The sequence below is a fragment of the Oncorhynchus tshawytscha genome, linkage group LG12 (genome assembly GCF_018296145.1).
Source record: "Oncorhynchus tshawytscha isolate Ot180627B linkage group LG12, Otsh_v2.0, whole genome shotgun sequence".
Classification (NCBI taxonomy): domain Eukaryota; kingdom Metazoa; phylum Chordata; class Actinopteri; order Salmoniformes; family Salmonidae; genus Oncorhynchus; species Oncorhynchus tshawytscha.
Window position 1 is genome coordinate 62,725,674 of NC_056440.1, and position 23,242 is coordinate 62,748,915.

General features: G+C 42.6%; 2 protein-coding genes across 4 annotated transcripts; one reads left to right on the plus strand and one right to left on the minus strand.

Moving 5' to 3' along the window:
• The first annotated feature begins 2,078 nt into the window (after positions 1-2,078).
• LOC112263636 (eukaryotic translation initiation factor 3 subunit J-A) lies at positions 2,079-6,453 on the plus strand. The gene is made up of 8 exons (XM_024440104.2): positions 2,079-2,230; positions 2,378-2,469; positions 3,703-3,754; positions 3,964-4,055; positions 4,139-4,244; positions 4,336-4,512; positions 4,735-4,808; positions 5,057-6,453. The coding sequence occupies exons 1-8, from the start codon at positions 2,209-2,211 to the stop codon at positions 5,186-5,188; spliced, it is 747 nt and encodes a 248-aa protein (XP_024295872.1). The 5' UTR covers positions 2,079-2,208; the 3' UTR covers positions 5,189-6,453.
• Positions 6,454-6,617: 164 nt separating this feature from the next.
• LOC112263635 (cartilage intermediate layer protein 1) lies at positions 6,618-14,062 on the minus strand. Of its 3 annotated transcripts, none has more exons than XM_024440101.2 (9): positions 13,880-14,062; positions 12,634-12,779; positions 11,397-11,462; positions 10,859-11,137; positions 10,488-10,685; positions 10,014-10,328; positions 9,814-9,922; positions 9,568-9,725; positions 6,618-9,387 (listed from the first exon to the last, which is right to left on the minus strand). In XM_024440101.2, exons 2-9 carry the CDS (start codon positions 12,692-12,694, stop codon positions 7,037-7,039), a joined length of 3,537 nt encoding a protein of 1,178 aa, XP_024295869.2. In that variant the 5' UTR covers positions 12,695-12,779; positions 13,880-14,062; the 3' UTR covers positions 6,618-7,036. The 3 variants fall into 3 exon arrangements, with proteins under 3 accessions (XP_024295869.2, XP_024295870.2, XP_024295871.2); XM_024440102.2 differs by having other exon boundaries at positions 10,868-11,137; positions 13,880-14,061; XM_024440103.2 differs by lacking the exon at positions 11,397-11,462.
• Between the last annotated feature and the right edge of the window lie 9,180 nt (positions 14,063-23,242).

The following is a 23,242-nucleotide window of genomic DNA, read 5'->3' on the forward strand; positions in this document are numbered from 1 at the left end:
AGTCATCCCCCTCTTCAAAGGGGGAGACACTCTTGACCCAAACTGCTACAGACCTATATCCATCCTGCCCTGCCTATCTAAGGTCTTCGAAAGCCAATTCTACAAACAGATCACTGACCATCTCGAATCCCACCGTACCTTCTCCGCTGTGCAATCTGGTTTCCGAGCCAGTCACGGGTGCACCTCAGCCACGCTCAAGGTACTAAACGATATCATAACCGCCATCGATAAAAGACAGTACTGTGCAGCCGTCTTCATCGACCTGGCCAAGGCTTTCGACTCTGTCAATCACCACATCCTCATCGGCAGACTCGATAGTCTTGGTTTCTCAACTGATTGCCTTGCCTGGTTCACCAACTACTTCTCTGATAGAGTTCAGTGTGTCAAATCGGAGGGCCTGTTGTCCGGGCCTCTGGCAGTCTCTATGGGGGTGCCACAGGGTTCAATTCTTGGACCGAATCTCTTCTCTGTATACATCAATGATGTCGCTCTTGCTGCTGGTGAGTCTCTGATCCACCTCTATGCAGACGACACCATTCTGTATACTTCTGGTCCTTCTTTGGACACTGTTAACAACCCTCCAGATGAGCTTCAATGCCATACAACTCTCCTTCCGTGGCCTCCAACTGCTCTTAAATACAAATAAAACTAAATGCATGCTCTTCAACCGATCGCTGCCTGCACCTGCCCGCCCGTCCAACATCACTACTCTGGACGGTTCTGACTTAGAATATGTGGACAACTACAAATACCTAGGTGTCTGGTTAGACTGTAAACTCTTGTTCCAGACTCATATCAAACATCTCCAATCCAAAGTTAAATCTAGAATTGGCTTCCTATTTCACAACAAAGCATCCTTCACTCATGCTGCCAAACATACACTTGTAAAACTGACCATCCTACTGATCCTCGACTTCGGTGATGTCATTTACAAAATAGCCTCCAACACCCTACTCAATAAATTGGATGCAGTCTATCACAGTGCCATCTGTTTTGTCACCAAAGCCCCATATACTACCCATCACGGTGACCTGTATGCTCTCTTTGGCTGGCCCTCGCTTCATACTCGTTGCCAAACCCACTGGCTCCAGGTCATCTACAAGACCCTGCTAGGTAAAGTCCCCCCTTATCTCAGCTCGCTGGTCACCATAGCAGCACCCACCTGTAGCACGCGCTCCAGCAGGTCACCCCCAAAACCAATTCTTCCTTTGGCCACCTCTCCTTCCAGTTCTCTGCTGCCAATGACTGGAACGAACTACAAAAATCTGAAACTGGAAACACTTATCTCCCTCACTAGCTTTAAGCACCAGCTGTCAGAGCAGCTCACAGATTACTGCACCTGTACATAGCCCATCTATAATTTAGCCCAAACAACTACCCCCCACTGTATTTATTTATTTTGCTCCTTTGCACCCCATTATTTCTCTCTACTTTGCACTTTCTTCCACTGCAAATCTACTATTCCAGTGTTTTACTTGCTATATTGTATGTACTTCGCCACCATGGCCTTTTTCTTTTGCCTTTACCTCCCTTATCTCACCTCATTTGCTCACATTGTATATAGACTTATTTTTCTACTGCATTATTGACTGTTTTGTTTTACTCCATGTGTAACTGTGTTGTTGTATGTGTCGAACTGCTTTGCTTTATCTTGGCCAGGTCGCAATTGTAAATGAGAACTTGTTCTCAACTTGCCTACCTGGTTAAATAAAGGTGAAATAAAAAATATCTAACAAACAAATCTAAAAATAAAGAAAAATATTAGGACGAGCAATGTCAGAATGGCATTAACTAAAATATAAATATGTTTTCTAATAAATAACTTCTGCATTGTACTCCTTTAATTTAGATTTTTTTCTTGGCAGCAAAATGTTTAGCTGAAAAATACGTTTAACATGGAGCTGTCAATCATCTCAGCTTCGCCTACATTTCCTAAACAAAGTGGCAAAGTGTTGAAATGAGAGATTATGCCTTTAATTAAATATTTCATATTAAAATGTAAGATTAAGGGACAGTGCGATTTTTTTTTTTACTAAATAAAATGCATACTTTTCCATGAAGGGGATTTACTTTCTTGAAAAAAATGTTTAAAAAAAAAAAAGAGATCAGCAACTCCTAGCATTGCAGAGCCTCGTTGTCTACTGTCACCATCTGCTTTGCCGCTTTCAGTTCAGAGTTCTGTCAAACCCGCACACACACACAGCCAAGATGGCGGATGCCGACGATTGGGGTGAGAAGAAAGTTCGAAATTATATCTTGCGACAGCTATATTTAGGGTTTTGGGACATATGTGTAACATTGTAATTGATAATATCTCGTTTATCGTTTCTGAACGTTTAAGATAAATGTTAGTTACCATTACAATGTGTATTTATAGACGCTGACAACTTCGAGCCGGACGTCGCGCCGATCAAAAAGGCGGTAGTGCTGGACAAATGGGAAGGCGAAGACGAAGATGAAGATGTGAAGGTAACCAAACAACTAACTAGCTAGCTACTTACACGATGAAGGCATATTTCAGGTAATCATTAACCCGTTAGTTGTCTAACACAACACGCCTTGTTAGTTAGTCTGTGGACATTAGCTAGCTAGCCGCCAACTAGCATAGCATTATCCACGTTTCTAGCTAGTTAGCGTTAACCGATATATCTTAGCTAGCTCGATCTTGTACAAGCTGTGAGGCCGCACGTGAGAACTGTCAGCGTGTGTCTCTTGGTTCTAGCTGAGCATAGACTCGTTCTCTGACACTTTATTTTGGAAATGATCTACGTTGGTTCCTTTTTTTTTTGGGGGGGGGGGCTTAGTTAGAAGCTAGCTAACGTTAACTTGCCAAGTTAGCTGCTAACTTGCCAAGTTAACCTAAAAAGCTATGTCAACTAATGTGTTGACTGGCTAGCTTTTAAGATGAACATGAATCATAATCTGTCTGTGATTGGCCATTGAAGTCAGTTCAAGGCTTTGTTATACATTTGATACATATGCACTTGAATGTAAGTTAGCTTGCTAACGTTAGTTGCCAACGTCAATCTTCCCTGATGATGATATGACTGAATTGAGCCTTACTACTAGATGCTTCCAACTCTGACATATGCTAAACGTAAAGTGTGTTTTCGAGAATCTTCAACAGACTCATCCCGTTGACTCATTTTCACCATTTGTCTAGAAAGTCATCCGAATGTATAGCGTTACTGTGGGATCATACAACTGTGGAAAAGGCTAGCAAAGCAGTTTCAATTGTTGACCATAGTTTCTGTCGAATATATGTAGTGTTCAAGTCGTATGGCGTTTTCATGTCCTCGAAGCAAAACTTGATCAGTACAGTAGGCCTACAGTTGTTTTTATTTAAATGAAACCTTTATTTAACTAGGCAAGTCAGTTAAGAACAACTTATTTACAATGATGGCCTACACCAAGAAACGTTTTTTTTTCTTTTTTCGACTTGGGCTAGGTACCTGTCTTATTCCCTTATTGGGGCCTCAGTGGATATGAAACATTTGCCAAATATTGGTTGAAATGCTTTACATAACCACATTTTGTGATAATGTGGCTGTGACTGGTTCTGACATGTCTTCTGATCGACCTCAGATCTTGTTGATTTCCTTGAAAATTAAGTCGAGACCTACTCTAGACAAGTCCCAGAACCAACCACTTAACTACCCCTCGTCACATCATTTGACTCATTCGTCTGTTCTCCCTCTGCAGGATAACTGGGATGATGAAGAGGAAGAGAAGAAAGCAGAAGCAAAGAAATCAGGTGCAGAAATATATAACTTACAACCAATGGTTAGATAAAGTAGTGGCTGCAGCCTGTTGTCATATATCATATGTTGATCTGCACATGCCTGTATATATTTTTTTGAATAGATCACAAACATTTTCCTGCATCATCATGTGTACTTTCAACTTGATTTGATGGTGGTTTCTGTTCCAGAGGTTTGTGCTAACGTTGCTTTTTTATTTCAGAGGCCAAAGTGTCTGAGAAGAAAAAACTGGCTGAAAAAATAAAGGAGAAAGAAAACCGGCTAAGGAAAAAGCAACAAGAGCTGAAAAAGAATGTGAGTTTAGGAAATGTTGGATTAACTTTGCAGTTCTGAATCTTTTCTCTCTTATGGATCCTTTACTTTTTTCTTGTTGTTAGTTGGATGAAGAGGAAGAGCTTACACCTGAACAACAGCTAGCAGAAAAGTTGAAAGTCCAGAAGATGCAGGAGGAAGCAGACTTGGAGCTGGCAAAAGAGGCGTTTGGTAAGGTCCTGGAATATCCTGTCAGGTTTACCCACTAGCCAGCCATACTGTTATTGTGTGTTCTCATTAGTTTTTGTTTTTGTCATTTCAGGAATTTCAGGGGGTAGTACCACAAACAATGTTTCTGGAATTGAAGCCATGTGCCCATCTTCTAAAGAGGACTTCACAGAGTTTGAAAAGTTGCTGAAAGTGAAGATATTACAGTTTGAAAAATCTGTGCATTATTCAAGCTTCTTGGAGTCGTTGTTTCGGGAGCTTTGTATTTCATGTGAGTTCAACATCCTTCATGAATTATGAAACTTTATTATTCAGTGTGTTTTAGGTTTGTGCACTTATTACTTTAAAACAAATGCCAAACTACATGTCGAGATATGTTTATATACATGAGCCATTCAACAATGGTTTGACTCTACATATTTGGAGTTCACTAACATTCAGGCTCAAACCATTGTGTTAACGTGTCTAAAATAAATGTCCTGTTTCTACACAGTGGAAGTTGAAGACTTAAAGAAAATCAGCTCTTCCCTGACAGTTCTACTTAATGAAAAACAGAAGCAAGAAAAGGTAAGTTGTTGATTGCCTTATTCATGCGGAACAAAAATGATGTCATCCTTCTGGGGTTTTCATGAATTGTAGTTCTCCTTACATTCAGTGGAGGGAGCCCTCTACCAGTACCTCCATATTGCATTTCATTGGACTCTGCTCAAGGAATTAACTTACACCCTGGTTGCCCCATTTACATGTATATTCACTTTGAAGAACACCAACTGTTTATTTGTAGCAATGATTTAAGTTTTGTTTTGGTTCCCCAGGCAATCAAAGGCAAAAAGAAGAAGAAAGGAGTTGTACTTGGTGGCGGTATGAAAGCCAAGGGGAAAGATGACCTTGCAGACTATGGAGAATTCGATGGTGGCTACACCCAAGACTATGATGACTTCATGTGACGACGGCTATATCCCCACTGCCCTTTCACCTTTTAACCCTCAGAAATGCAGCTGTACTTCTCATGCTATCCAGTATCATCCTGGAAAACCTGAACAATGTGTCGCCCTTTCATTTTGCTTCAATGATCTGAGGGACTATACAGGTAGCATCCAGTACCAACACTTCTGTTATTACATAATGAAATGGCCTTCTCTCTCATTCAGCCTCCAAACTTCATAAAAAGATACAAAACAGTGAAAAATACTTTCCACGCTGTATGCGATTTGTAGAGCACGTTTTTGATTTTGAGAAATTATACGCTCATGTCAAATTCCAGTTGCTACTGCAGTGACATCTAAACAAATTAGGTTCTATGCAAATAATTTCACACAGAATGTCTATAAATATAGGTGTTTTGCTTTACCTGTCGATGGGTTTCTTACAGGAAAGTATATAGTATCTATAACGTTGGTTGCCAAATACACATGTTATCTTTATCCATTGAAAGTTGCGTTCATGCTTTGAAACTGACACTACATGTTTAGTAGTTGGAGATTTTACAGGGGGCTTATGCATTCACTGTAAAAATGGATAGACACGTGTAATGCATTTTAGAGTTGGGCGGTATCTAGATTTTCATACCATCATACTGGTCCTGTACGCTCAAAATACATTTTAAGCGGCAGGGATTTATCCAGGAGGGAATTGATTGTCTCTGCTGTAACCAAGAAGCTTGATCATGCAAGCTAGCCACTGATCTAGTAAGTTAGCAAACCAAATGTATAGCTGGAGATAATTTATTTGGCATGTCTAAGATAGTTGTTCTAAGCAGTTGTATTCAAAATCATATGGTTTTACCGCCCAAGCCTAATTCATTTTTACCATAGATGTGACTCAAACCTCATGGACATCCTCTGGATACATCTCTTGAATATCCTTGAACAGTTGAGTGATTTTAGTTCATTTGTGTGCATGACAAACAGAGAATTTGCTCATCAATTACTACTAATGCAGATAAAATTGTGATCTGGCATGTTCTCACACAACTGGTCTCCTTAACATTGCTTCTGCGGGCTTGTATCAAGTGAGACGAGGAGGGGGCTTATGGGCTGACCTTAGTGTCTTCATACTGGTAGAAACGGGCATGTTTATTCCTTTTTTCTAACATTTGATAGTTTTCAAATCGTTAAGGAAATTGGAAATGGTGTACAATATACCATAAAAGATTACCAGCTCTTCAGTGTTTTATATGCATCTAATTGAATAAAATCTCTGGTCGAAATGATCCAATTTCTTTACTTTTTTTCCCTACCTGATTTCACTGACCGTTATGGCTTTCGTGAATTAGAAGTAGCTTGTCTAGTGTGCGCTTCACAATGTTGTCAGCTATGTTGTGAATGTGCGCCAACAAAGACTTGTGCAAGCGAATCAGCAATCTGACACATGTTCTCAGGTTGTTCTTGTTTTATTTTGGGCGTGGTGTCTTAATCACTGGTTACATTCTTGAATGGCATGTGTAATAAATATCCCATTATTTACAATTTCAAGTAGTAAATATGAATCACACCACAGGTGAAGAAAATGCAATATTTGCAGTAACATTAAAATCTCCAAATGTTCCCTGGGTGTTACCTGTGTTATAGATCAAATATTTGTTCAGTTATGAATTTATGGTTATGGGCCTTACAATTGAAAAACATCTTTCAGTAACATGAAATGTTATTACAAACAATACATTATGAAGACAGTTTTTTAAATCTTTACTAAAGGGCTAAAATATATACATTTGAATCCCATCACCAATACCCACTTCTTTAGTGATTTGCCAACATGTCTGATGTGGAGACCCTGATCTGTAGTGCTGTACTTTAGCCTGAGGTGCGTGTGTCAGTGGGATTCCGAGTACTGCGTCTACGGCTGTTGCGGAGTGCGTTGGCCCCTGCTCTCTGCTTCCTGCCTCGGCCATCCCTCACTGCCCTCGCCGAAGACTGCCCGGGGGAGTTCTGCAGAGCCTGGAACACGCTTTGACGGGTCACCTCACGGTTGCCACAGGTAAAGGTAAGTGCCACTCCCTCGTTGCTCTTCATGACACGGGAAGTGCCGTCAGAGGTGCCATCAAAGCAGCGTCCCAGTGCTATCTCTTTAGCTGTGCGGGGGTCCTGGTCTGTCACTGTGTAGATGCCATAGTTGTGGCCCAGAGGGTCCAGTGGTGCCAGCATTGTGAACTCATTGGTGTCGTTGTTGACGGCTAGAGGCAGGTGATTAATTAGGTACTCTTGAAGCATGGAGTTAACATTGTCCCTCTTACAGCTGCCCTGAGGGATCACCTTCACCAGAGTGCGGTCCACTCGGTCCTGGTCGTAGAGCATGCCGCTGCACTTGAACTCCAGGCACACAGCAGAGACGGTGGACTGGTCCATGTCGCGGATGCTGCGGGTGTCGCGGAGGCCATACAGTTGGCCAACGGTCTTGGGGTGAGTGCCGCCCTGGTTTCGGGAGCGCATGTTGATCTCATGGGGACCATTGATCTTGACCTTGACATAGCAGGCTCGGTACTCCATGGGCTTGGGCCACCAGCTCAGGTAGTCTTCTGTCCAGCTCATAGGATCGTCTTCGTTGAAAGGCACTGTGTTGTAATCGTAGCGATCTCCCTCCACTCTGGTGAAGCGGAAGTGGCCTGCAGTAAATGGGGCTTCCTCACACTCTTTCAGTTGGTCAAATGAGTACACAGGTCCGTTGAGCTCTTCAGCTGTGTTTGGGCTGGGCTTGGCCACATTGATGCTGAAGGCTGTCTTCTTTAACCTGGGGTCATTGTGGTCTGACCGTCTGTAGTTCAGCTTGCCCAGGTATGGCTGAGGGACTCCAATGATGTTGGGGTTAAACTTGGGAGCAGATGGGACTGCCTCGAGTTCTTCTCCTCCCATGTTGGCCATGACATGGGCAGAATATGCGTCAGCTTTCTGGTCGTCGCAGAAGGCAGGCAGACAGGCACCATTGGGGCCAGTGATTACGCTGTCAAAGCGTCCCCAGGCACGAGGGTTGGAGGAGTAACCTGCAGTGGGCTCCATGTTGATCAGGGTCACCACCACTCCTTCTACCTGCTCGCTGGCCATGAAGCGATCGCTGCGGAAGCCTCGCACCTTGATGTAACACCTCCTGTTCTCTGGGACGTCCAGGTTAAACAGCCTCCTCTCTCTGATCTCCATGTTCCCAATGAGGAAGGTCCTCTCTTCCCTTTTACCACGTTGCTTCTTCTCCATCTGGAAGCTCCCCTCCTCCTCCCACATGCCTGTGTCGGGGTTCAAGGACCACAGCTTCATGGTGTCCAGGTGCTCAGGCATTTTCACCTGTGTTGAGTCCATTTTCACCTTCACCTCTCCGGCGTTCAGTGGTTCTCCGGCCTCCTCGTCCCTGAAGTCAACTGAGAACATACCATAGGTTCTTAGGGGCAAGGTGTCACCTTCATCTCCTACGAAGTTGAGGTCACTCTGTGCGGCTGCTGCTGTGGACACGTCTCTAGCGTCCAGAAAGGTGATGCTAGCCTTCACATTACCCACAAATACTTCTCCACTCTGCTTGTAGAAGGAGTTGGGTGGGATCTGTATCTCAGCAATAGGATCCTGGCCCTCCACCTCTCCCAGCTGAAGAGTGTTGAGCTCTGTTGAGCTGATGGTCACTGGTTCCTTCTTCCTCAAAAGCTTGATCTCATGGTAGACGGCGCCCCCTTTGGTGTTGAATGGAAGAACCTTGGTGGTGTTGACGAACTTATCCATGTTGTCCACAAAGGTCATCACCAGCCTCTCAGTGTCATGGGGGACCTGGATGGAGAAGGTGCCTTTGTAGCCTGTGCGGCTGACTCTGGCTCCATTGATGTACACGTGACCAAATCTCATGGGCTCCCCAGTGTCTGCGGCCACCGCCCGCCCACGCACAATGACTCTGGTCTCCACACACTTCTGACAGCCACATCCGGTCACCACCATGGTGGGGAGTTCATAGCCCTGGCATTTCAGTTGTTTCTCCTCCATCTTTGCCACCCCACAGCAGTATGCCACTGAGTCTTTGCACCTGATTCCATTGTCCAGCTGTCCTGCACAAGTCCCTGAGAGGCACTTTCCTACGTCGTAATAGAGTGAGTCTGAGCTGTTTTGATAGCAGTCATGAGGTAAGCGAATAAGGTAGGATTCGGGTTTTGGGTTACATGAAGGTTGATCTTTACCTGTGAGGAGAAAGGGGTAGAAAAGAGAACATCCCATATTAAAATATTTACAATCTGATTATACAATGGAATTATTTTGAGAAAATCAATACCCTTTCATTCTCCATCTGATCATTGACTGATGTCATGCTAATGGCTGTTCACATAGTAAATATCAACCGTGGTGCTTTGGGATCAGACCTAAGACTGTGACTATGGCTGGTTTGGACTTGATGGCCCCAGCCTGGTTGCTGGCTCTGCAGTAGTACTCCCCAGTCTGCTCCATGCTCAGGTTTCTTAAGACCAGTGTGCTGTCATAGTTCAGCTGCTTCCTGTCCAGCAGGCTGCCGTTGTGAAACCTACCAAGTCACAGAAGACTATACTCAGCTATTTTGATATGGTATATATAACATTTTTCAAGCGGTCATTAGAGATCCATTGGCTTACCACTGGTACTCTTCTGGCTCTGGTGATCCACCCACTTTGCAGCAGAGAGCAGCTGTCTGGCCCTCTCTTCTTGCCTTGTTCTCAGGGTTCTTCACCACATGGAGCTTCTCTGAGGGATCACATTACAGTGTCTGAGACCAATGTAAAACAGAGAAATGTAACAATGTCAGCTTTCATTTCATTTTTTGTGACCATTTTACCTGCTCTTTTCAGCATGATACTGAGGACAGAGGTGTGTTCGGTGCTGTGGGGCACAGTGACTGTGTGAGGGGCGTGGTTCCGCAGCTGGATGGTCAGTGTGGTGTTGCCGTCGGGACAGATCCCTGGGACGCGGAAGTGTCCATTGTGGTCAGTGAGGGTGAGGAGTTTGGAGCTGGGGCCGAAGCGGAGGATGGTGGCCCCTGGGGCAGGGAGACCTCCAGCACTGCGGACAGAGCCCAGTATAATGTGGTCCTGACACATGCAGGCGTCACACTCCGCATTCACCCTACCCATCTCACAGTGCAGTGTGCAACCTGGAACAACAGCAGCAATACAGTTGAACATGTCAGACAGGGACTTTGTACATTGGTTTAGATCATGACCATTTCTAGAATAAAATGCTAATGGTACTGTGACATTAGAAGTTTCCATCATATTTAATAGCTGTAATGGAGATGTTGATAGTGACTTACCAGTCCCAGGGCATTCAGGTCCTTTGCAGGCTCTACCCTCCACTGTAGGTCCACTGCACTGCTTATCCCACTGCTTAGGCTGGGACTGGCATTTCCTGGAGCGCACCTGCATTGCCACCTGACCACACTTGGCAGCGCAATGGCTCCAGTCTGACCAAGGACCCCAGGCATCCTGAGAGCCTTCTGACCCAGTGTTGCCTGATTGAAAGCAGGTTTTCACTCCATTACAAAAGACAGATATAATTGCAGTAGATAGAGATGTTGCTTGGAGGATAAATGAAGCCTTTTACTATTATAGAACTGTTTTATTTGACGTAATACAGTAGCTACTTCTCAACTGTATTTAAAGTAAGGCTCCCAGCCACACATACCAGACTGACCTTTAGGGCACAGGAAGCGCACAGCGTAGTTGGAGCAGTTGCGGCCAGGGGCCTGCTCAGCGTTGGCGCACCAGAAGCCCAGGTTAGGGTCTGCGTGGATCTTCTCCCCCGTGTTGCGAGCGGAGATCCAGTCAGTGGTGCGAGCCTCTAGGGCCCAGGGGGCGTCACACACCCGCGCACGGTAGTAGAAACGGATAGCATCCAACTGCTCATAGTCTCCTCGACCTCCAGGGTGGTCCACGTTGAACCAAGTGGTCCACTCATAGTTATCTGGACACAGAATGTCGCACAGTGAGTACTACTTCAGAATGTTAGTGTTTCCTCTTTGGTCATAAAACAATGGCATTACATTGTTTAGCTCTTTTCGCTGCTGCCGTAAACATAAGTGGTGCCATTGGGCTGTGATTCTGAAAGTTATAGTTCTTCATACCATATTATTACATGGACATTAACCAGACTGAAAGCCACAACCTGGACTTAAAGCCACAGTAGTGACAATTGTGTAAAGATATGTATTTTGGGATGTTAACTTCAGAGTGGTACACTGCAGGGTTGTTTTGTCTCGCAGCTCTCAAACTGTCTCTCCTCCATGTTCCTGTAAAACATCACACACACCTCACGATGACTCATGTTTGACCTGTTGTGACATCAGACCAATTCCTTAATGCCGACCAGACTGGCCAAACCTCAGAGCAGAAAGACCAAACCTCTGGCTATTTCTTCTTAGAGTAGTCTGGCCACCCGTAAAGCAATTGGAATGAATCTGTATCTTTCAAATCGTTCAACTTTTCAACTATACTCTGAGTCATGGAACAATATATTACGACTTTGACTTTCTCTTCATGTTATGCCACACTCTAATCTATTTCTGGTGATTTGCCCTGTACTTTGGAAATAAAATGAATTTCTCCAACACATGAATGTGCTAATGGTATTTCAAAGTGGTCAAGGAAATATGTTGTGGACCAACAGTGAAAAGGCTACAAGAGTTGATTTATTTTCCATTTATGTCCCATCGTTACTCTCAGCCTGAAACGATCAACTGCTTTGTACTAATGTCACTGATCCCAAGATATTGATACTCATTTATTCATTCTCGTTGCTGTGTAATTTACAGACTTACATTTGTAGTGTACAGTGTTACATAATGCACATCTGGACTTTTCCCAGACCATTGCACAGTACCCACCAAACACTATAATTGTTCTGAGTTCACATTGGGGCTCAGTATAAACACGCTACTGGCACATACTTGTGTGGCCAATTGCAGACAGGTGTCTCCTTAGCCTTGGGCTTATACATATCCCGCCTACTTAAGGTTGTGGAGCAGAATCAGTAATGGGGACATGCAACAACATGCCTCTGTTTACTAACGGTTTGGGAGAAGAAGGAGCATAGGCTTCTGCAGAGTCAGAGGATCACCAGGCTGCTGTCAATGTCAGGAGACGACCTCTGTTCTGACTTCTCAAATTCACATTAGATAATACTCTCAACTGTATAATGAAGTGATCAATGATAATCGAATTTCCACATACAGGATATCATCCTGGTTTACGTTTTGACACATGTTGGAAAAAATGTTAAAGTTTTCCAGTTGAAATAATAGTTACAATTCCCAAGCTGAGCCTTGTGAATGAATTATGGAGTTACAGCTCCCAAACCGAGCTGTGTGTGTCTTGTATGTTCGTGTGTGTGTGTGTGTGTGTTAGGGATGTGTGTATTGGGGACAGTAAGAATGTAAATAATAACTGCTAATGAAGACCGACCTTGTGCCGTAGTGGTGACTCCCAGAGCTAGGAGGAGAGCCCATGTTGACAGGCAGCACATCCTGGCACACTGCTGTTGCCTCTGACCTTGTGGTAATGACCTTCACACGCCAGGCACGACAGCACTGAGAGTAGTCCAGCAACCCCTGTAGAGGGAAAATGTAAATACTTAGAATCATTGCTGGCAGATTAACAACAAACAAAAACAGTAAAGTATAACTGTGTTCCACATTACTAAATTTAATGATTTTATTTTCTATTGCATATGATTCCCTGGATGGAATATTAGGTCTTAAATATCTCAAACATATCAAGTAGAGGACCTCCACCAAAGGAGGCTGGAGGGAGGAGCTATAGGAGGACGGACTTAATGTAATGGCTGGAATGGAATGGCATATGGCAACTACGTTTGACTGTTCCGATAATGGCGTTCCAGCCATTAAAATGAGACGGTCCTCCTATAACTCCTCCCACCAGCCTCCACTGATCTACAACCCGGTGACAGTTATTAAATGCATTTTTTACACTGAAGAGTTTTTTTTAAATTGTTTTATTTTAAAACATACAGTATATTGGTGGTTAAATACCCCAAGCAGAATGACAGATTTATCAAATAAAACAATTGCAATTTTTTAAAATCCTTCTCACGCTTTGAAGTCTCTCAGGGTGACACTAGAGGTGGGTGCAGAAACATACAGAATGAAAGAACATTTATGGAGAACCCTTCTCAAATGACACATCTGTGCTAGCCATCACTTGGTGTCAAGGGAACACTAAAATGTTTCTGCATCCATTGACCAACCACAGGGCTACACAAGCCAAATAGAAAACACACGCACACAAGCACACTTACATACACAAATGATATCCCATGAAAAGCCACGCACACACTTTTACTTATTCCCATGAACAGGCTACCTCCTTGCACAATCACACACAAACACTCATAGCTACACACATGCAAGCTGAAACCTATTGTCCGTCAATACGTCAAACTTTCACGTTCACACAGACTAATGAGAATGTCTTACAGTATTTTATGAAATGTCTGAACTCACAAATGTTGAACAATTTTATATCATCAATAAACCAACACTCAAAGAACAGAAGCTGAACTCGCTTCAGCACCCCCAAATCGTTTGTAAAAACTCTGTCTGTTGAAAGAACAACGTTAACAGTAAAGTTCAAAGATGGGTCAACAGGGAACGAGAGGGAAAGAGAAGGTGGCTATGGATCTCAGTCTTACCCTGTGAGTATCTCTGTATAGTAGTGTTCAGTAGTCTCTCTCCTCCCTGTATGCAGGGTGCTGTGTCTGTGCTGACGGTCCTGCTGCTCTCTCGCTTATATAGCTCAGTGCAGAGCCCAGGGGTCGGATCTGTGCTATTCACAGGAAGCCAGCTGAGAGCGTGAAGACTGGAGACCGCAAGTATGACTGAGCCTACTCTCTGCTGCTGCTTCTGGGAAGGTCGCGGGCTTACTGTAACCTGCTGTACCTCTGTGTCTGAAGATGAGGATACCCAGGTCTAGACATAGACATAAGGGAGAGTTGACCTCAGTCAGGTGGGTCGTCATTTTAAGTGGACATGGAACCTAGTTAAAGTTGGAATCCGTTGCCCTTTACACTTTTACCAGTCTGCGGGTTGAAAAAGGCAGATCTGGGCACTGATAAACACCTAAATTGGAACCCAGTATCTTTACAGTAACATGCTATACATGACGTCAGAGCTCTCTACAGAGACTCTGTATTTTGAAAGATGAGACTTTGAGGATGATGATAAATACTGCTTTGATGTCATACAAGCAAGCCAATCACCCGTGAGTCCCAAGTGTGCAGTTCACATTTCCATCAGTGTCAACGTTTATGATCTCTGTGTTTGATGTACAGTTACAAGATGACATGGGGTCATACTCTCGGGTGTTCTGAACATGTTTGTCTATTGTGAAGAAAATGTATCTCAACGCGCATGCACTCTTGACCCCTTTCTATGCGCACCAAAATGATGATCTGTTTCCCTGAATTGTGTTGTAAAAGCCTTAAACTGGAACATCATATTTTATAACTTAGCTAGCCATGTTGGCAATAGAACAAGCTTATAAATTAGGCCCACCTGACCCAGATTACAACAACAACAGTAATGTGCTTGCTCTAGTTCCTCAATGGCACAGCGAGGAGAGCGAAACAAAGCACCTTATAGTTGAAGGCTCTTTTTTTAAGTCCCGAAAGCACATTGAAATGACTTGGGAACTGTGTACACTTTGGAGAGGTGAGTGGCCACTTGGAGACACCAGTTAGTCCTCTGACTCAAACCCTTGTCATTTTGATGTCTTATGTTGCACCTACCCCGCATTTTTCAGGAATATTCTTATCATGTTACTGAATGTATCCAGAGTATTTTCAGATGTTGTTATAGACAAGTGCGGTGAGAAGTACAGTAAATGTCAAATGTGCATAAAATCAACAGTGTAATGTTTGGATTGAGTCTTGTCCCATCAACTGTTGTGTCCTCACCTTTTAGTCTAATAATTTCCTAACTCTCCCATTTTTTTAATTTAATTTAATTTTTTACATTTAAAAAAAATCAAATACAAACATGCTATTCCATTTCAATTGCTACCATGGTTATGCATATGGTTTTCATATTTATTCTGTAAGGAGCATTTCATTTTAGCCCTATCCATATAGTCCAATTCCCACAAGTGATAAGGGTTAATGGTGAAACTATCCCATCCATTTGGGATATTACAATAACAAAGAAGTGACTGAAAACACTTAATTATGTTTTAACCATGCTGCGCGAAGCTCCTCAGTTTATCAACTAAAACAATGTGCTGGGGCAGCCAGTGGAGCTGATTCCCCCATACTGAGAATTCCATCTTTAACCACCTAACGTACATGCGATGGATGGTCTGGTACTTCCTACCCTTCACATTGGAGTAGGTCCATGTCAGTATTCTACTATACAAAAAGAGAGTAGGATACTGTGGTAACTATAGTGAGAAAGAGAGAGTCAAAGACCTTCCAACACAGACAAGAACACAACACACCCATTCCTAAATGATTATATTAATGGTTTCAAGTTGAAATGCCAGCAATAGCCTCTAATGTGAATTGGTAATCACAATGGCTTCATCCCATGTGTGGTTGTCTTTTGATGTGCAACTTCAACACACAGTAACATTTCTCTGAAGCTGCTCCCATCAACAGTTTAGATTAGAGGCCATGAAAACAGTTATTATGAACAACATGTTAGGACAGTAAACACACAGATTTGTGCCTTTTATTATTAGTATTCATTTATCCAGACTTCGATCTGTTGATAAACAGTGTCTTTGTGATTTTCCGTAATGGCGTGCCAACAGCAATATACGGACTTACAATAGCACTAAAAGCTATAAACATGTGTAGCCCAACAACATGAGGTCATAGCGGTCACCCATCTAGCTAGTTAGGAGAGAATATGTGACAGACCGGGTGATGGGAAATCTTCAATGACTCACTGCTTAGATTCTGAACAGAGGTTGAAGTTAACTAAGAATTCTGTGATAATTATATATATTTTGTTAAATGTAACCTTTATTTAACAAGGAAAAGCCATTGAGACCCTGAGTATATTTTTCAAGGGAGACCTGGCCAAGAAGGCAGCAACAATCAATACATTACAGAATTTAAACATACAACAATACAACAACATGATCCAGCCTTAAAAAAAAGCATTTACACTCCGTAACAGAGTCTTCCGTCAATATTTAAAATTCATTCAGTGGCACTAACATATCTCGATGAAGCATGGTTTGTAGACTAATTCTATGCCTCTGGTGCACAAGACGAGAAGGAAGTCTTGCCTAATACTGTGAATATCCTGAGGACTTTAATAAGTAGCAATAACCTAGCAGACCAGGTATGGTAACTGCTTGTGGTGAAGTAGACTAGACTACAGAGGTAAGGAGGGAGTTGATCCAAAAGGGCTTTGTAGATGAACACATTCAAATGCAGCTTTCTGCGCATATAAAGTGAGGTCCAACCTACCATTTGGTACAAGGTGCAATGGTGAACTGGCATTTGTAATAAAGTACAAGGATGCATGATAAACAGTCCAGTCTCTGTAAGACGGAGGAGGCTGCATGCATATACAACAAGTCACCATATTCAATTACAGAGAGAAAAGTGGCCTGAACAAGATTTTTCTAGCCATAAGCGGGAAGCAAGCCTTATTACGAAAATAAAAACCCAATTTCAATTTAAGCTTCCTCACAAGATTATCCATAGTCATCCAACCATGTACCTAGGTATTTGTAGTATGACACCTTTTCAATGGATAAGCCACCAGATGTGACATTGCTAACTTTCTCTGACTGAGCGCGAGCTCTGGCAAAGGTCATGAATTTAATTTTTTTGTACATTCAAGACCAGTTTGAGACCATAAAAGGAGGCCTGCAGTGACTAAAAAGCAGTCTGGAGCTCTTCAACAGCCTGAACCAGAGAAGGAGCACATATGACCATCATCTGCATATAGATTGTATCATCTAAATATAGATGTAACTTTGCTGGTTGCATCCCATTTCCCAAATCATTAATACAAATTGAGAACAACACAGGAACTAACATGGAACCCTGGGGCACGCCTCTATTAATCTCAAGAAAGCTAGACTTGTGATTGTCAGTATATACACATTGTGTTCTGTCAGAAAGATAGTTCCTAAACCAATTTACTGTCCCTTCACTGAGACCAATGTTACTGAGTCTAGCTAGCATCAATTCACGGTCAACAGAATCAAATGCCTTTGATAAATCAACAAACGGAGCAGCACAATATTGCTTTTTATCAAGTGCATTTATGATATTATATGCCACTGCCATAGCTGTAGTTGTGGTGCTGTGCCCCGATCAGTATGTGCTTTTCAATGAAGAAGTTTTTTTTAACTGTGAGTTCACAAGGGGTTTATAGACTTTGTCCAGGATAGGGAGTTTAGCGATAGGAGGATAGTTATTAGCATTTATGGGATCTCCACCCTTTAACAGTGGGAGGAATGAACCTGATTCCCTAATGCTGGGTATCGAATTGGTCAAGAGACTCAAGTTGAAAATGTGAGCCACAGGTTCAGTAATAATACAAGCTGCCTTTAAGAGGTAGGGGTCCAGGTTGTCTGGACCTGCAAACTTTTTAGTGTCTATTGCCTTTAGTGCTTTATAGACCTCAAGAAACAGGCTCAAAGTTAAAATGGTTGACATGAGGGCCTATATCATAGTTTACTGTAACAGAGCTCCACCATTATCAAAAACTGAACCAGCAAATATGAAGTGGTTGTTAAAAACCCCTACAATGTCGGCTTTATCCTTCACTTCATTAGAATCCATCGTTAAGTGATCAGGAAGGCCAGAAGACACTGATTTGATTTGGTAGGGTTGCTCAGGTTCTCTGTGACTGCATTTAGATAGAAATATGATTTGGACATCCTGATCAATCCTGCACATTTGTTTCTTAGTGCTCTGAAGGAGGCCCAGTCAACAGGGGCAGCTTGAGCTCAAGAGATATTTCTCTTTCTAATGAATTCTGCCAAGTTATCTGAAAACCAGAGCTTGTCCCTTCCACTGATTCTACATTTCTTCACAGGGGCATGCTTATCACAAATCCACACAAATTTCATATAAAAATAGTCCCATGCAGTGTCAACTTCGGGAATCCGACTTACTCTGAATGTCAACATATTATTAGTATTCATTTATCCAGACTTCGACCGGTTGATAAACAGTGTCTGTGTGATTTTCCTAATGGCGTGCCAACAGCAATATACTGACGTATGATAGCACTAAAAGCTATAAACTACAGCTATATTTGATTTGATTTGATTTACATGTGTAGCCCAACAACATGAGGTCATAGCGATCACACATCTAGCTAGTTTGTAGAGAAGATGTGACAGAACGGGTGATGGAAAATCTTCCATGACTCATTGCTTAGTTTCTGAACGAAGGTTAAGGTTAACAAAAAAAAAATCTGATTATAATGATGAATGTAAACGTAAGTACTTACCAATTTAGGAGTCTGTTGCTACTATATACGAGTAGGACAACATTCCACTTGACATTATTCAACCAGTGGAGTGGACACATTCATACATTGATTCACCATTTGCGAGAAGGTGGGTCAGAACAGAATAGCCCCTCATTGGTTTAATCATGTGAATCCCGTTCTACTAACATCCCTCTCACCACCAGACTACCCTGCACTGTCGACATCAGAAAGCCGTCACTTGGCACCTGAGCACAGTGCGGCATTAGTGTGACATTTTACAACAGCTGGATCCAATTGAACGAGTTTGTTTCTTTACCTAATGAGAATTTAAGAGACTCAAGGTGTCTTTAAACATGATAAATTAACTTTCAAATCCACCATATAAAAAAAAAAACTATTCATAGACACAATCTCATTAAGATCAGAAAATGTAATTATAGGAACATTAGATCAAAGCCAAATAAAAGGCTGTATTTATACAACTTATCCACTTGTCATCATGCTGTCACTCACTCTTCATTGTCCACTAAATCGCGGTGAAACCAAACATGAACCCTTAATAGAGATTAATGTTGACTGACGCTGCATCATCATCAGGGATCCTTGTATGAGACATTTAACCCTATCTTCTCAATCACCTTATAGCAGGCCTGCACAATCTTGGAAATGGAATGGTAGTAGTCTTCACATGAGTCATTTACATTCATAAACAACTTTAGAGGTAGGGTTCTTATGAAATGAACGTCTATTTCATTATGTTTGCATCATGCAATCATTGCGTCCACTCATCAATTATTGGTCATCAGTAAAAGGACATGAGGTTCTCTCATGGATTTTCTGGGATTGATGAAGTCATTAAGATCCTCCCCTTGGTTGAAAAGGCTGGTTGGTAGACTGGCATTTTTCAGAACTGTGGAAACCTACTAAAAATACCTGGTCAGCGTGACTCTACTAAACGGTCCTGGACAGTTCTTAGTCTGATGGTTTTCCACACGACCCTCATTAACTTAGCTCATTGTGTAAATTACAAGGCTCAGTATGCACAGCAGGAGGAGTGTACGGATGCCACTCACCCGCTGGCATAACAACAGAACTGAAGTTCAAATGGACATCAAATCAAATCAAATGTTACTGGTCACATACACATGGTTAGCAGATGTTAACGCGAGTGTAGCGATAAATACTGATATTAATGAGAGCTTTGTGTTTGATGTTCACCGATGAGTTTAGATGTTGACATTGATAGATTATAGATTGTGTAAAATGAAAAGATGCAGACCTAAGCTTGTCGAAGTCAAAAAGGAAGTTCCTACGGAGTGGCCACGAGAGCCATGTCCAAATGGAAAAGCCTGCACTATCTTACCTCATGTTTACCTGCCACCAATTATTGCATTTCCTGTGCAGTTTGGTGTGAGGTCATTAGAATAGTGAAATCAGTAAGTAGTTTGGAACGGGGCTCCGAGCCAGACACATGGTCCCAGGGAGCTGAAGCTCTTTCCAGACAGTGTTCCACTAGATTCCTAAACTCTCCTGTACTTTTCACTGATAGCAACTAATGAAAGGGAAATACCGAGGAGGGACCATTAATTAGCAGAAAAATGCTATGGTAGGCAGACCAGTACAGTAGCTTGGTGGACTTCGCATGGTGTGTTTATATGGAAGGCATGTTTCAACGTATAATACATCATGTGTTATTTAACATTACGAATGAATCATGTGGTGTGGTGATGCATTTTTTGGACTGCAGTAAACTGGGACCTGAAGGAAGAGGACCTCACTGAGCATTATGCCCTGAACAGTGGTGGTCTTAGATGGACTCTCACAGGGCTGGATGACATGCCCCCATCAGTCACCTAGCTAACTACCACATTTCCCATGTCGCTGTACTGCCAGCTAAAACACCCAGACAGCAATTTTCTATAAAGGTGTATTTTACTAACTGTACAATTTACAAGCTGTTAAGAGGGGACAACGTTATGACATTCTGTCAGTCTTCAAAGGCAGTTCTTTCTCACTAAATGAGGAGGACGGGCTGGAGGGGAAAGGAAGTGGGATAAGGACAAAAAAAACATAAGCAAACACTCAACGTTTCCAGGCAACAGTCTGGGGCATAGGACACCACATGGTCTGTCCTTCAGTTGGACTCCAGACAGGTCATGTTCATAACGACATTGCACGACACTGTCCAGTTTTATTTGTTGTTTTATGTTGTTCTGGTTTAATAGGGTGACTCATTATCTCATTGTCTGTATGTATGACGTCATCGTTTAGAAGTCAATGGCTGCAGCTATACAGTTCCTGATAAAGAAGTGTTCCAACAACAGTATGAGGGAGCAAACACTGTTACAGTTATGGTAGGATGGAAATATGCTTTTTGAAATTGGTCTGTATGCTTTGTTTTACAGCCAACATAACCATAATCTCCATAATCTGGATGGAAAATGATATGGCTCCCATACAATTACCTAAGTATAAATGACAACAAGATAATCAGATCCTTAGAAATACAATCTGGCAGCATGGTGAAGGATAAACTTTCTGTGAACTGGATTTGTGAACCAAAAAATGATCCATGACTCCTGATTTTACATTAAAACGTTACGGGATGAATCATTTTCCCAGGATAAGAGCGATATAATCCAAAATCTGTTCAAGTAATACGTTACTTCAAGAGTTTCTTCAATTTACAGTCTAACCCCATTTTCACAGTGATATTCACCTCCAAGATCCAGGCCCAGCCAAGCATCAACAGTAGATGTCTCCCTGAAGCGTTGTGGAGTTGAAACCATACCTAACCAGAGCAGACAGGAGACTCCAGTGGTTTGTATCGGTGTGGACTAGGGGGGGGGGGTTCATGGGGAACCTGGGCTTAATGACTCCACCAGAGCAGCTTCTGTTTCTGTCGTTAGGGCCCGCATCCCGGGAGGAGGACATGGAGGAGGAGAGAGACCTTCTTCTTCTTCCTGACATGTTCAGAAAGACGTCGCTATTTGCGGATGTCAACGTGCGTACGTTTAACTCTTGGAAGGAAATGGATGGATGTCGGCTACAGAAATGACGTCAGTAATGTCAGCAGACAACGTCTCCAACTGTGAATGTTTTTCTCATTGTGTTCTTTGTAGTCTCCCCGTTGGTTTAAATATTAGAAAGTGAAAAGCCAATGGATGGGGAGGTTCAGCTTCATACTCTAGGCCTAGCAGACTCCTGTTTGATGCTTTTGATATTTGAAGTTCCTTACACACCCACAGGTACGTCAAGATGATGTGTGCCCCTGGATAAGTAATCTCTTAGCCGTTTCACAAAACACTGAATAACGTTGTCTTGGCTTGTACACAATCATCCTCATTTCAGACTAAATCAACGCCTGCTATTAACACTGACAGACCTATAAAACAAAGTCTCTTGTCTAATCGTCAATGGGAAAAGTCTGGCTGGAACCCAACAGTTGGGACAGTGTGTGCCGCTGAGAGACGTGCATAATTAAGAGCTGAGTGGAGACAGGGTTGAGAGGTCAGTCTCCAACTGCCATGTGATGAAGCGGGACTGGTCTTTGACAACAAGATTTCGCTCAGATTTAACAGGCTGCTTTTATTAAAGCGAGGAAAAAGTAACTGTTTCAAAATGTGTACTTAAGCACTTACATAATAATAACGTTTCGAAGATGTCATTCAGTCTAAGCCTTTCAAAAGGAGCAGGCGAAAAACAATGCCATATGAATTGAAAGCATTAAAAGGTGTGATGAAATAGAAAACAGAAGGAGACAGAAAGGAAAACGCTGTGGTAAGAGTGAGAAAACTTGAAAAAGAAAATGGAAAGCTTTTGGTAATTAATGCTCCTAGGGCTAAACAATGATTGATTCAAGATATAACAAAATCTCATCTGATTTAGCCTCTACTTTCCCAGGGCAAGTGGGTCTCATTGTGACTTTCAGATTTCATAGTATTTTGGGAGAAAAAACCAAAGGTGAAATACATTACTGGACCCTAGTTTCTAAGGTTGAAATCATTTAAGACCCGGTATTCCCGAGCCAACTGTGGACCTAAGCACGTCAACTCTTCATGCGCCAGAGATCCCCGTCCACAGCTGTGTAGGAAACGGAAGTTTAGGTGACATCTGCTCTCCTACAGGTGCCTGATCTCTTCACTAAACATCACAGAGATAAGAAAACCTGTAAAGGATTTACGGTGCACTCATGGGCATGCACACACACCACCAAGTGCAAACCTAGTTCCACTTACACCACTATATAGACTCTTTACCTGAGCACATGTAGTTGAGAGGACATATGTTTCACTTTCCCACACGAGTAACACGTACACCCACACATCATTTAAAGACCACAAGTAAAGGCTCAGGCACATCCTCTATGGTGCTAGCCAGCCCGGGCCTGGCTCACAGCTACAAACCATGGAGGCATGTAGAATGGATGGCCAGATTAAAAACACGTGGGGTGACCTGAAAGACGGATGGTATGTGTTTCATGAAATCAGCAGGGCGAGGTCATCCATCTTTTGCCCGCTCTTGTTTGCCGGAGACCCCTGAGGCCTCCAGCTAAAGGTCAGGAGGGATTGACTCACTCCGGAGAAGAAAAACAG

Excerpts from the sequence above, each read along its gene's own strand:
- LOC112263636 (XM_024440104.2), top strand. The coding sequence starts at position 2,209 with ATGGCGGATGCCGACGATTGGG. Across the intron at positions 3,755-3,963 it reads AGCAGAAGCAAAGAAATCAG|AGGCCAAAGTGTCTGAGAAG; the intron begins GTGCAGAAATAT and ends TTTTTATTTCAG. Across the intron at positions 4,056-4,138 it reads AACAAGAGCTGAAAAAGAAT|TTGGATGAAGAGGAAGAGCT; the intron begins GTGAGTTTAGGA and ends TCTTGTTGTTAG.
- LOC112263635 (XM_024440101.2), bottom strand. The coding sequence starts at position 12,694 with ATGTGCTGCCTGTCAACATGGGCTCTCCTCCTAGCTCTGGGAGTCACC. Across the intron at positions 9,923-10,013 it reads TATCATGCTGAAAAGAGCAG|AGAAGCTCCATGTGGTGAAG; the intron begins GTAAAATGGTCA and ends GTGATCCCTCAG. Across the intron at positions 9,726-9,813 it reads GAGCCAGAAGAGTACCAGTG|GTTTCACAACGGCAGCCTGC; the intron begins GTAAGCCAATGG and ends GTGACTTGGTAG.